Consider the following 14,270-nt stretch of genomic DNA (forward strand, 5'->3'; position numbering starts at 1 on the left):
CAGTGCGGCACAAGTTGCTGAACAATAAAATGGTTTTAAATAAACTTTATCACCATTATATTTTTCAGCTCTGGCCTGTGACTTTTCTTAGTGGGGCGATGCTCCTCCGCTCAAACGGAGGAGCTGCACCTGGTAGTCACATTGCAATCTACTCCTGATGGTGTTGAATAATGAAACCAACCATGAAGAGCTGTTGTCTATTAATTGACCACTGTAATTATGCAACCAGTTGAAGACTCATGTATTCGTATTACGATTTGATGAGCACCCTAACATAATTGTGATTTTAAAACCCCGTGGCAGGGGCTTCTAGTCTGTGTGAGTGAGCTATAGGTCCGAGGCTCGCTGTACTATCGGACTCAAGTGGCACCTCATTGAGGAAAACAATAGAAGGTGATGGGTGGGATGATTGCAAAAGTGTTAATTACTGCCAGTTGCTTGTAGTCAATCTTTTTTGCCCACTGTGCCACTGCAACGGAAAACAGCCAAAAGCAAATCAGTCTTGGCCCTGCTTTAACAGAGCAGTCCATCCACAGAGCCAGGCCCGTCCACTCTGATACTGTACGTGAGCAGATCCCTTCCGATTTTATCCTTGTTGAGCCTCAACAGTGAAGTACAGCTTGGACCATATAGCTGAGTGAACAGGAGACCCATCACTTAGCATTGCTGTCGCATCAAGGGTGCTGCAGTAAAACAACAAAAGATGGAGAAAATTAAGCTCTTCCTCATGTTGGGAACAACGAAGAGAGCCTTTGTCCCCACTGGAAAAATGTAGAAGCACCGACTGTTATACAGTGAATCCTCTACCTTTGGCAGACCCTGGCCCTTGAAACACTTACAAGATTCAGCACACAAGCCTGGCCTTTGATTAGCTCTGGAGCCCAGTTATTGAGCACCTGACATCATTGGCCCAGTCGAGAGATCGAGTACTACAATTTAGAGTCCTGCAGATCTTTAGAGGTTGAGTAAAAGTTAGATAATGACCTATGGTTTCTGGTGTAATATGGAGAAGGGGGGAACTAGATCCCATAACTGATTGAAGATGTTGGGGTGGGATGATTGCCCAGAGGGAACTAGGTGTGAGGAGGTTTAGTTAGTGGTCGAGTAGCGATGCAAGACCAGAAGCTATATCATATTTGCCAAAGTTTTATTTTGTCAAAGCCCTCTGTGGCTTCCTACAGAATGACCTTTGTTTGCACAAAACAAACTGTAGTGAAGGGAATGGTTGCAAAGCTCTCATCCACTGCAATCGCAAGGGCAACATTCCAGTCCATCATTTTTTACTTCCCCCACTGTGCTACTTCATAATAGGAGTAATCATATGCAAATCTTACACGGGCCTGCTCCAATATGAACAGTACAGCCTGACCTGCTAATCCATCTCCCCTTTGAACAGGGCACAAGTCCTAAAAAAAGAAATGGGGGGACTAACCGGATTAGACAGAATGCAAGTGAAATCACGAAGCATGCCATCACAGCGCATGATGTCACAGCGTGTGACATTGCATGTGACATCACAGGAAGTAACCTCACTGGTTGTGACATCACAAGTTGTGACATCAGATATTAAAACCTCACACAGGTATATCATGAGTACATTTAAGAACATTATGAGATTTAACAAATGAGATTTGGCGTCGGGGTTGTGCCAAAAAAGTGGCACAATCCCAACACAAAAAATGGACCTCAACTAATTTTTTAAGCCCTGCCAAAAAGAAATTGGCTAAAAGGAGAAGCATGGCAGTGGAACTGTTATGCTTAATTGGGAGCAAATTCTACATTTTTAAAATAATTGATTGAGTTAAGGCATCTGCTGTACAGGTGCCCAGTAAATCTCAGGGAATAGTAATAATGGTGAGATAACTCTGGAGTTTAACGCATTTGTTGGAGAGATCTGTGTTTTGTGAAGTCACAGATTTGAATCAAAGTAGTATACGGTTAATGTGTCTCCCGCAAAGCACATCACGTAACATGCAGATGACAGATTTTTATTTTATGTAGATAGTAAAGTTGGTTACTGATTTCAACACCGAGATCCTCTTGTTTCCTGCAGTTCATAAAGTGTAATTCTTGTAATATAGCACAGTGAGCTATAAAGGACATGGGACTCCTACACCTTGTAACCCAGTCTCATGTAACTCATCTTGTACATTGATTTACACATGTACATGATTTATTGTCAATGCATAATGTCTATGTTACGTAAAGAGCTCTGACACCCTGGATTGGGTTACTTAACACTATAAAGGAAATAAAATAGTGCTATTGAAATTCTTATTTGTGTAAATACTCGGCCAGACCAACACATCTGACATTCTTACAGTGCATGCATCTCTTATATTCAAGGACTGAACAAAGGCAAAAGCATGCCTCTCTTAAATACCTGTGAAGAGATAACTAGCTGTGTGCCTTTGTTTCCCCTCATTGGGATTTACATTTAAGTCTGAGGTTCCAGGCCGCCTCTAGTCACGACATTCACACAAAAGGAGGCCTGGTGGCCCCTTAACTTCTGCCCAGCTAGAGGTGGAAAAAAAACTCCCTCGCTGCCTGCACGTTGCTGCTAGGAATTGAAAGCAGACAATGTACAGGCGCTGCTGAACGTGTCCCGGTGTCTTACACTGGGACAAGTTCAATATATTTCTGTGGGGCCCAGCTTCTTGGCGGGGGGGACAGCATCCACCCTGTGAAAATAGTGGGTGGACGCCGTGTACCTGCGTGTACCCACGACTTGTGCCTTGCCTCTGAAAGGGAAACGAGAAACCTCTTTCCAACTTGCTACCGCTACTTTTGACCTCATCAGTGAGAGACATTTTGGATCTTAATCCACATTGAGCATTGATGAGTGTTAATGCCCAGCCTAGCAACTTCTTTTAAAACTCTATAAAAGAAAAGTCTACAGAAATCATTCCATCTTGCATGCCGTCTGCGGTGCCAGTATGGGCATTGCAAGTGCTGTGAATTAAACTGAAGTGAAAGTGGATGTGTGAATGCTATCCTAGTCTCTTTTGCTATACTTAGAAGACTAGTCTCCCAACCTTGCTTGTTAACGCACTGAGTGAACTTCTCTGTTTAGGAACCTCACAAAGCTGGAAAGCCCCTCGACTGACAAAATATAATCTGACATGCATGCGCTAGGCACCTCATTATGGGGTCATATTCTGCTCAGTGTAATTCATAGTATAGTCTGAAATCAACAGATGCTGACACCCCAGAAGTAGGTTGCGTTGATCCATAACCTGAATCAATAACCTTATCTGGTATTCTACCATGCAGTTGATTTATACCCACACTTCGATTTTTGTAAAAGATCAGTTATTTTTGAGGGTGCCCTTTGTTGACAGTATGTTAATAAATGTGTTTGGAAGCCCTTTTCCTGATGCCATAGTTAGTGTTTGTGTTTTTATCATTGAGAGGTTGCAGCTTTCCAAGAAGGCTCTTGCAGGTTGGCAGACCATAACAAACGTTGTGCAGTCTCAGTATAGCCATTGCAGCAGAGCTGATGGCTGCCTTGCTTGGCCCTTGTTCATGACGTTTTTAACCACATTACCAATTAGGCTGTTCTGACTTGCAGTGCCTGAAATTGTTTGATCTCTTTGTATGTATTAAGACGCAAATCCATTGTAGCGACCAGGGTTCCTACGAGATCAGCCTTTCCATTGTGTGGATGGAATTTTTTTTTGCCAAAAGTTGACTGTGGCATCCACTGTTCTATATGAGACATGTATGTCTCCTCCCCGTTAATGAGGAGAGTCCGAATTCCATCCGTACGTTTGGTATTGTAGGTTTTGTCATTGTTTTATGTTATTGATAAGAGTCCTTACTTTTAAGGTATAACAGTAGAGATCGAAGTAAAGAGTTCTGGTAAAAATCCAAAAATGTGAATGTTGACTTGTATTGCACATGTTTATCCTGCTCACCTGGTGCTCACCTGGTTCCTCGCAGTTGGTGCATCCGAAAGACCTGAACTCGCTTGCACAAGTTGGCTTTCCTAGGGTACTCCTTCTCTGTGATTAACATATAGCAACCTAAACCACCATTTTAAATTTATGAATCCATCCTCAGTAAACCTTAACTTTGACCTGCTCCCTGTTAGACTTTCCAGCATACATAGCAGCACCTCTGACAGTGTTGCTGCTGAGTACACATGCATTTCTCCTACTTCAAGTATGTCAGCTACCTCAAGTGGGGTAGTGACTGTTTCTAGGTCCACACAGATATTTTGGCACTCTGAAGACAGCCACCTTTTCAGGGTTCGCCATGGACCAAACATTGTGCAGAAATCCTCTGAGGGTTCACACGGTACAAATGGAAAATGTAGGGTTTCCTTCAGCAACGTGTAACACCATACGTCTAATTACCCTATCTATTTTTCTTGGGAATCGAGCTAGGCTTTGCCAAATGTCATGGTCTTTGCCTGATGATAAAGTTAGTGCTTTTCACAAAATAATTGCCCTCTGCCTGAAAGTAAAGAAATAAAAAGGTCACATTACAACAGTTAATTGTCTTGGTGGGTCAGTTATATTTCTCTCGTCATGTAGATCCCATGGGTAAGTTGTTCTCCTGCTGAGGTGCAGCAACACTGTCAGGACTCACAGATTAGCATCAGAGATCCCAGTTGTCAGCAGAAGTTGAGATTGAACTAAAGATTTAGGACAACTTTTTGAACACTAGGTCCACTGAGCCGGCAAGGAGTGTAGATTTTAGAGCCAATCTGGATCTTTCTCATCAAAGTAGTTAATGACCAGAGAGAAGCATCCCATAGAATTGTGGCTTCCAAAGAAGATAGTGTTGATGTCTTTATAGAGAAACATGTCTTTTAGGTCAAAACAAGTAGCTGGTCTAGAAAAGAGTGATAATGTGTTACGTTGGCATGAGATGTAGAAATTTAGATTGATTCTTCAAGCCACTCCAGAAGATCACACATTTTCTGTCTGCCCTTTGGAGGTTGGTGCCTTTTCAACCACAGTTATAATTTCTTCACTGTTCCCAAAATCAAAGAGAATTTATGAGCCTCATTTTCATATTTTTCTTTTTTTTGCAGTACAAAGGATTTTAGGGAGATGTTTTTCTGTTGGCACTAGCTGCTTTTGTGGAAAAGAAAAAAAAATGGTGCTTTATTTCATTCTCATATATTCCTCTTCCGAAAGTAACATACTTAAAGACATTTTAAGGGTCCAAGTTTTGGTCATTAAGCCATCATAGTAAGCTAGCTATCTTTGGTGGCAAAAGAAGTCTGGTGTTGGGCACAGCGCACAGTCTAGTAAAATTTCAAATCTCGTGGCTCTTACAATTATTCAGTTTTTACATTATCCTAACAGGAAGTTTACCACTTTATTTTATATGTTGCAAAATATTACAAGCACTCTTAGTCACTGACGTAAATACTAAACTCCGCTGGCTTTTACAGCAAGGTTTATTACTAGGTCAGGGACTGTTTTTATCAAGACGAACCAAGCTCTTGAATCGATTAACAGTGTAAGTAGTGTCTTTGCAATATTGGGGTGCATTTGAGCTCAAGACATATTGGAAAAGGTGTAAGTGAAACGTTGTAGTGCCTCAGATATTTAATCTGGTCAGTAAGCCATTTTTCTGCACGGAAATGCAGTGTCTGGAGGATTGTTGTCGTTGAAAGAAGCAGTAAGCAGAATTAGCTATTTACTATTGATCACCCTGAGCTAGAACCCCGAAGGGAAGATTGTAAATTGCTCTAAATCAGGCCACTTTTTTTTATCTCAATTCTTCACACCCGACGATGGATCTGCAGCAAGCAGGAAAAGGTTTGCCACGCGAAGAGACATCGAAAGCGATCACTAAATAATTTAGTGACATTCTGGCTATCTGCTTCCCCCTTGAATATGGTCTAAGTCAGTAAGGAGGCCATCCTTGTGCAGTCCTAGGAGCCAAACTAAGAACTATCCCCAACGAGCTAGATTACTGAAATAATTAAAAAACGGCTTTTCACTGCTCCCTAATCTGTAAAGTTTAGCTCAGAATTGAGTTATTGATGCATAGAAACCCATTCCTTGGGCACTAACCTTGCATTACATTTAGACTTCTGTTTGGAAAAACACTACTTTTCAATGAAAGAAGGTCCCTCCCTGTTTGTGATTGACCACGGACCGATCTTCCACCCGCTTCTTTAACCAGCACCTGCTTTGAGCACTTCAGACTCTCATAACTTCAGTCCACCAGTTTAAAGTTCTAATGAATATGTATTAAACAGACTGAAAAAGTGCCGAGATGCCCAGGAGCATTTCTTATTCATTACATCTGTAATTCACATGCAGACATCCAGGCACCATTCTATTAGCGCTAGAATCATAAAGGTTTGTGGCGAGGAGCTAAATCACTTACATCTGTCCCTCAGCGCCTCATTCACATACAAGGCGCAAGATGCTCCTCTCTTTTTATTTAAAAGAACCACCACCGTGAATTATCTTCCCTCCTTGAAATTAATGTTTGCATTAGCTGCTTTCTTGGATTGTGATTCACCAGGCGAAAAACTCGACATTTTAAGAGATAAAGGTATTTAATTTAAAAGCAGTGATTAGAGTCCTGTTTTTCAAAAGTGTTACAGGGGACTCGAAGTTGAATTATTCGTGCCCTAAATTTGAAGATGTCCGTATTAAAATAATCCCCCTTGTCTGGTTGAAGTAGTAGTGTTCATCTGATGAGTGCTTCAGTGACTTCTTCATATTGTCTAATTAAGCAATTAACCTTGCATTCCAAGTTTGTGCACTTTGTGTTAAGCAGGCTGATACATCGTTTTGTTCTGTGTATATACCCGTATTAAGCAAGAACATAAGGAACATGCAAAGCCATTGAAATTATGCAAGAGGGGAGGACCAGATTATGTGTCAGGGATGACCAAATGATGCTTCAAATTACATGGTTTTATGCAGCATATTTTGTGATAGTAGTACTAAATTATGTTGTAATTTTTACAAGTTAACACTGCCAGGACGAAGGTTTCAGCTCATTAGTAGCGTTTTAATACCCAAGTACATTAATTAGCAATTTAAAGGTACCAGTCAACCTTTGGAAAGGGCCTTTTATTGCACGGCAACGTGTTGCAGCGTTTTTAATAACTGTTAATCCGTTTGAGGTAGAAGCAACATTTTTTTGTTGTTTAAATCTGCAAATTATGCCTCAGATGATAGAGCGTGATGGATGTGGCTAACCCATAATTGTGCTGAAAACGCTATATCCACAGATTCACATAACTCCAGTGACCTGGGGAAGATGCTTGTTTGAAGGTGTGCAATGAACTCTACTGTGCTGCTCCTGTTTGGGCTTAATTTCTGAATCTCTTCTAATTTGGTCTAATTTTAGCCAGTGTAATCGAATTGAAATAACCAATAGATTTTAAAATTCAAATAAGAATATATTATCCTAAGTATCCACATGTGTTTTTAGACTTATTGTAATGTGGTAACTAACAACTGTGCAGTAAACATGTTGGTGCAATACTACTGGCTGTCCTGTAAATGTTAGGTGTTTAATGGATCTATGTTTCATGTGTCTATGACTTTCCCTTTAGCTTGAGGTTTCAGGAGGTTAAACACGACCTTATCAAGAGGTTTCCACAATATGTTGTTGGCATAGTGGTGACATAATAGTGTTCATGGTATATACTCGGAGATTTGTATATTGGAAAGTTCTTCCCATTATAAAGAAAACAGCACGGAGTTTAGGTTTCCCGATTCCCAAGTGGGACGGTTGCCAACACATCCTTTTTCCATTAAAGTTGTTGAGGGGAATCTTTTCTTTTTCTTTATCAGAATCATGCTGTGGTGGTAGGTCCCTCAGCAATGTCATGAATGCTGGACCTGAATAGCCCAGTGTGTTTTGTGGTGATCTGCTGAATTTTCAGCTTGTATACTTCCAGTATGTGCAAAACACGACAGTGCAAATAATTCCATATGATACAGTAAGGCACAGTTGTTGTTGGTTCAAAGATCAAAGTATATGGCCACAGTGACAACATAATTATTTAGACTACTCTTGAGACAACTGTATTATGGTGGTTGTAGTCTTGTTTCGCTTTATTGAATTACTCAGACAGGCACACCTGAAACCAATGACCCGTAGGTGTGAATTCATAACTGGCCACATAACTGTCCTTATTGACCTGGAGTGAGGTGTTCACCTTAGCCTTTATATATGTTTTAGGATGACTCCTGACACCGGCCTGTGCTTATTAAATTTCATTACCACGTGTGCTTTTATATTGCTGTATCAATTAATATTCTTGCCCAAGAAACGTTAGTATAGTGTCACAAGTCAAATGTAATAAAACAAAGAATATGCAGTTCATTTTGTTAGAAAACCATAGAGAACCAACAGTCTCTAGCAGTTTTCTTAAGTGACATAGTAATGTTTTTTTATATCTGTAGATTATCCTTCACAATACCATATTTTTTATTTGTCTTTTTTGTTACTTAACATATTGTTTTCTAATAACATGCAATCATTAACTGTGTGAACAGATATTTAATTTATGTCTACAACTTTTCAAATACATGCTATTTTTCTTCTCCTCAGGTATATACCAGAATGTCGGAAGTATTAGGCATAACAGATGACAATCAAGTTCTAGAAACATTTATGGCAAAAATGTAAGTTTGCATGTGAATTTTGAACTGATATTATATTCTTCTTAACTTGCAAATGTTGCGTTCTCTTTGCATCTGCCATACAACTACAACAATATTCTTAAAGATAAAACTAGTACATTCTGCTGTTGCTGAAACTAATCATCAGATGTGTTTATCCATTTCACGTATTTTGAATTCTGTCATTGTATGTACCTATATTGTATCTATGTATTTGTATGCGTGTGCGTATATATATATATATATATATTCACTTAAAAAACCATAGGTTTCACACATGTTATAGTTAGGTGGATATTTCACTCGTAAAAAAACAATGAAATTCCCCCGTTATAGTTAGTTTAGATAACTATAACTCGCGTGAACGCCACTCTATCACAAGGATGATGTCATCAGTGATGTCATGAGTGATGCCACTGACCATGTCATGAGTGATGTAATATGTGACGTCATGAGCAGTGGATTGCGGGCGCGCGAGTTATAGTTATCTGAACTAACTATAACGGGGGAATTTCATTGTTTTTTTACGAGTGAAATATCCACCTAACTATATAACATGTGTGAAACCTATGGTTTTTTAAGTGAATATATATATATATATATATATATATTCAAACCTTGTTTCGCGGTTAGTCTCTGCCTCTTGAGTGGTGGCGGGCTACCGGCAGGGTCGCGACCCCTTCAAATCCAGAAAACGATCAATCTTTCCTTGTTCAAAGATTGCGTGAGCCCCAATTCTTTTCAATAGCGTGCTTTATTTAAAGCAATGACAAACACTGTCCCGACACGTTTCAGAACCTTAGTTCCTTGGTCACGGAACTAAGGTTCTGAAACGCGTCGGGACAGTGTTTGTCATTGCTTTAAATAAAGCACGCTGTTGAAAAGAATTGGGGCTCGGTGCAATCTTTGAACAAGGAAAGATTGATAGTTTTCTGGATATATATATATATATATATATATATATATATATATATATTCACTGAAAAAACCATAGGTTTCACACATGTTATAGTTAGCGGAAATTTTACTGATAAAAAACCAATGAAATTGCCCCGTTATAGTTAGTGCTGGCAACTATAACTCACGCGACCGCAATCCTCTGCTGATGCTAATACTGTATTTAGACACTTATTTGCCCATGTCTTCTTCCATACATTTTTAGCTATACATATATTACAAATATTTTTTTTTATAAAGACACATATGTCATCAGCAGAAGATTGCGGTCGCGTGAGTTATAGTTGCCAGCACTAACTATAACGGGGCAATTTCATTGGTTTTTTATCAGTAAAATTTCCGCTAACTATAACATGTGTGAAACCTATGGTTTTTTCAGTGAATTTGCAAGGTTTTTTAAATGCTAATTCCTAACTATAACGTGTGTGAAACCTATGGTTTTTTCAGGTAATTTGTACGGTTTTTTAAATGCTAAGTTACTTTACGCCATTCGAGGCGTGCGCGCCCACTTAACGCAGTTCGTTCCGTGCACGGTTTTTATCAACTTTAATAAGCCCTGTACATTTGGTGGCCTTCGGCCACCAAAAGCACAGGGGGAGGGGTCAATGTGGATAGTGTTTTTTTTATTTCGATTTTATAATTTCATGTTTTTTTTATACAGTAATAAGCCGTGTACATTTGGTGGCCTTCGGCCACCAAAAGCACAGGGGGTGGGGTAAGTGTTGATAGTGTTTTTGGAATCGATAAGCCCTGTACATTTGGTGCCCTGCGGCCACCAAAAGCACAGGGGGTGGGGTAAATGTGGATAGTGTTTTTTTTATTTCTATTTCATTACCGTACGCTTACGGTAAGCGTACGGTAAGCGTACTCGGCGAAATTGCCGAAAAAAAAATATAACCGTTTTTGCTCTTGGGGGATGTTTGGGGACTCCCTCAACATGACTGTGTGGGAGGGAGTTGTCAAAACAGCCCCGTAACATGTTTTTGGGCATCATGTTTGATAAATAACACTCAGTGCGAGAGACAAAATGGCGGACGCCGCTTCCTGGTTTCGACCGATTCGAATGTTTACTAAGATCTAAGAGCCAATCAGAATCGCGCTCGCGCACGCCACCGTACGCGTACGGTAAGCGTACGGTAAGCGTACCGTAAGCGGGCTCAGATATATATATTGATTTAAAGGCTATTTTCTCAGAATCTACTGAACAGATTTACACCAAACCTACAAAAGGCACTTCCTTGACCTAGGGACTACCTCTCTGCCAAATTTCTAGTAATTCTGTTCAGCCGTTCGGGCTGTAGCTCTGTCTAAAGGTCCTATGGAAAAATGCATGGGAAAAACGCGTTTTGGGACCCCCCTTTTATCTCAGCCCCCGCTTGACGAATCCCCCCGAGACTTTCAGGGTAGGAGCGGAGCGTAGCGCCCCACCTATTTTGAGAAATTCGCGAGGATTCATCGACCGGCGCCAAAGTTATTCAAAATAGAATGTTGCGGATTTCCTATGGAAAAGGGGTCCTAACTATAACTACCTACTGGCGACCGCCAGTAGGTAATATATATATATATATATATATATATATATATATACATACATACATATCTCACGTTCCAGTGTTATTGCACAACTGTAAGTGGTATAGACGCCCATATTTCACAGGGACCTATGCAATATGGGAAGTATTTCACAGAACTCTTTAAAATATGGGTTTCATCATGATATTGACTGCTCGCAAAACTACTCAGGAGATCGTTAGCACTGTCAGGACTGTTAAGATTATTTGTCAATGAGTAGGTGTCAAGAAATGTATGTAGCATGGTGCGGCACATTCTCTAACAGTATTATTTTGATCTGTTTGAGCTAGAAACAGCATGTTTTGCTGACACTTGGAAATGTTTCTCCATTTTGTTATCAACAATGTATTTGTGATAGGTAAACAAAATCTTAACGTTCTAAGTCAAACAAATGCCCACTAGCTGCCTCTTGATAATAACAGCTTCAAAAATCTCTCCCCTCACAGAGAAATCACCCTGCAATGCAAAGCATGTTTTTGGAAAAATTCTACAGTATTAATTACATAATTATTATCCTCTTGTTTTTACTGCACGTAGCCGACAGCATTGTCAAGTATTTCACTATTTTCAACTACCCCAGAATAAACATGTAATATAAAAATACATAACTGGGAGCTAGTGTAATATGGCCCTATAATACAGGCATTATTAAGATGAGAATAGTTTCATTTTAATTAATTAAATTTAAATTATTAAGAAGTCAAAATAGAATTCTTTAATATTTATAAATTTTAATTTATTTATTTTTAATAACATTTAATGTAGGGATTTTTTAGGGTACAGTGATGGGTAGTATTTTTGGGGTGTACAAGTTTTTGGGGTTCAGGGCTGGTTAGTGTTTAGGAGTTTAAAGGATTGGTTAGGTTTCAGGGATGAATAGTGTATAGAGGCAGTAAGGAGCATTTAGGGTCAGGGATCATGGAAAAATAATGTAGAATTGATTTATGTTAACAAACATCTATTAGGAATGAATATTAATTGCATTAAAATTAAATGACATTTTAAGTAATTTTAATATTTTACTTAGTGCGATGTAATAACTTGATGTAACAGCATGCAAGTAACGATTGCTACTCATTATATGATATATATAGATATATATATATATAAATTAATTAATTACCAGGAAGCATTCGTACCCCAGTGGGTGCTCTAAATGTGGGGTGACGTCCAGCATATTCAAATTGAAGTAATCTGCCCACCACAGGACAAACAGACTGGCACTCCAAGGGTCAACAACAATGAATTCATTTATTCATCAATACAAAGCATTTCATCTGTGACCCTAGTGGTGCCGGTCTGTTCATTCTGTTGTGAGCAGATCACTGATATATAATAATTTGCTGAAATAAACAAAGGTTAAAGTGGCATTATAGTTAGAATATTTTAATAATATCCTTTTCAATACTAATAAAACCTTTGAAATTCGCTAAAAAAAACATTGGTTAAAGGAGCGTTATAGTTTGATGAAAATTTCAGTTAAAACATACACTTTAAAATTAACAAAACCAATGAAATTCACCAAATATTGTTATCTCCAGTAAGTGTAACCCATTCCCTAAAGTAAAAAGGAGAACATACCTATAACTTGTGCTTTCGCCATGCACAGTGTTATCAATGATGCAATTTGAAATGTCATTAGAAATTATATTAATGCAGTCATAATATTCTCAGGTAGAAGCAGTGCATGATGAAGGGTGCAAGATATAGTTACTTTAGGGCTAGCGTTATAGTTACTTATATTTTTAAAGTTATACCTCCCACAGTTCCGGCCGATCTATTCCAACAATGGATGCCAGTGCCATTCACGGGCTGTGGAACCCGGAACATGTGCAAGATAAAGAAAGCCAATCCAGCACACCTCCACTGTGAAAACTGTTCTTTATTTTATGATGAAATGAACACCAGTTTTCACCTCAGAGGAGGGCCTGATTGAAGTGTGTGTGTGTGTGTGTGTGTATGTGTGTTCTCTGAAAAAACAAAGGTTAGAGTAACGTTATAGTGAGGTGAATGCCAGTGACAATATTAACGTTTAGAACTAAACAAAAACACAGAAATTCACTAGTTACAGTTAGCGGAGCAAGCTAACTATAACTTGCTCCTCTGCCATGCACTGCTTATGACCTCACATATTACATCACTCATGAAATGTTCTATGACCTCATTTATGACATCACTGATGACATCTCAAACGATATCATTGAGGACATTATCCAATGAATGTGTTAGGTTGTTTTATAGTTTACATAGTGGCAAGTAGCTGCCATATTACTTATCTATCTCATTTTGGACAGCATATGTCGAGCTCATAGGTGTAAGTGTTTACAAAACACGTGCTCCTAAAGGATCGTAGTTGTGTAGAGGTATTGAACAGGTTATACATTTTTGCATTGAAGAGTAAATCTGTGCAGTTGATGGCTTGTGTTCAGCATGTTCCACCCACGTTTACGTGCTGCATACTAAGTATTGTAAGCAGCCCTGAGTTATTAGACAAGATTGTTACAGCATCACAGTTTCTACATAACACAGAAGACTCTGCACCAGGTATTAACCTATGTACATGTACTTTTTTCGCTTCAGAAGATGAGCTACCTGTAAAGATTTCACCACAGTATGAAGGCTGCAGGAAATAAAATCTTTAGCATCTAAAGACCCTGATTATTTTTAAGTTAATAGTGTCTTTTCTGACAAATTTTTTTAGTAGATACTTTTTAATACCCTGTAATGTATTTCTCATGAGAGTTTCACTGTCTGCAGACAGTATGGTAAAGAGTAATCTCTCTCCATATAGTAAACACTGTTTATAGTACCCACCTTTCTACTCACATATCAACTTAATTTCTCAATGTAGGTTAGGTGACTGAAGGGGTTGATGCAGAAAAAATCAGTCTTTAGTAGGTCATTAAATTTGGAACGAACGTTGAGTATCTTGAGTAACTTGGCTGTCTCTGAACAGTTGTATGCATATTGAAAACTGCCTGCAATGAGGGTTTCCCATATGTCTGTGTTTGATTGTTAACATAAAGTAGGTTACCAGCGAAGTGTATGGTATAGGGTCAGTGTTGCACATATCATATGCTTGCTACACATAAGGGAGTTGTGTCTGTGATGGCATTAAAGATGCAT

At 39.0% G+C, this 14,270-nt stretch overlaps 1 protein-coding gene across 1 annotated transcript in view; it reads left to right on the top strand.

The window, feature by feature from the left end:
- RANBP17 (RAN binding protein 17) overlaps positions 1 to 14,270 on the top strand; it is a 1,191,453-nt gene that overhangs the window by 657,110 nt on the left and 520,073 nt on the right. Inside the window, exon 15 of the mRNA XM_085617873.1 lies at positions 8,545 to 8,618. Within this exon, the coding sequence (XP_085473999.1) occupies positions 8,545 to 8,618 (74 nt within the window). The remainder of the gene's footprint in view (positions 1 to 8,544; positions 8,619 to 14,270) is intronic.

The sequence above is a fragment of the Triturus cristatus genome, chromosome 7 (assembly GCF_964204655.1).
Source record: "Triturus cristatus chromosome 7, aTriCri1.1, whole genome shotgun sequence".
In the NCBI taxonomy this organism is placed as follows: Eukaryota; Metazoa; Chordata; class Amphibia; order Caudata; family Salamandridae; genus Triturus; species Triturus cristatus.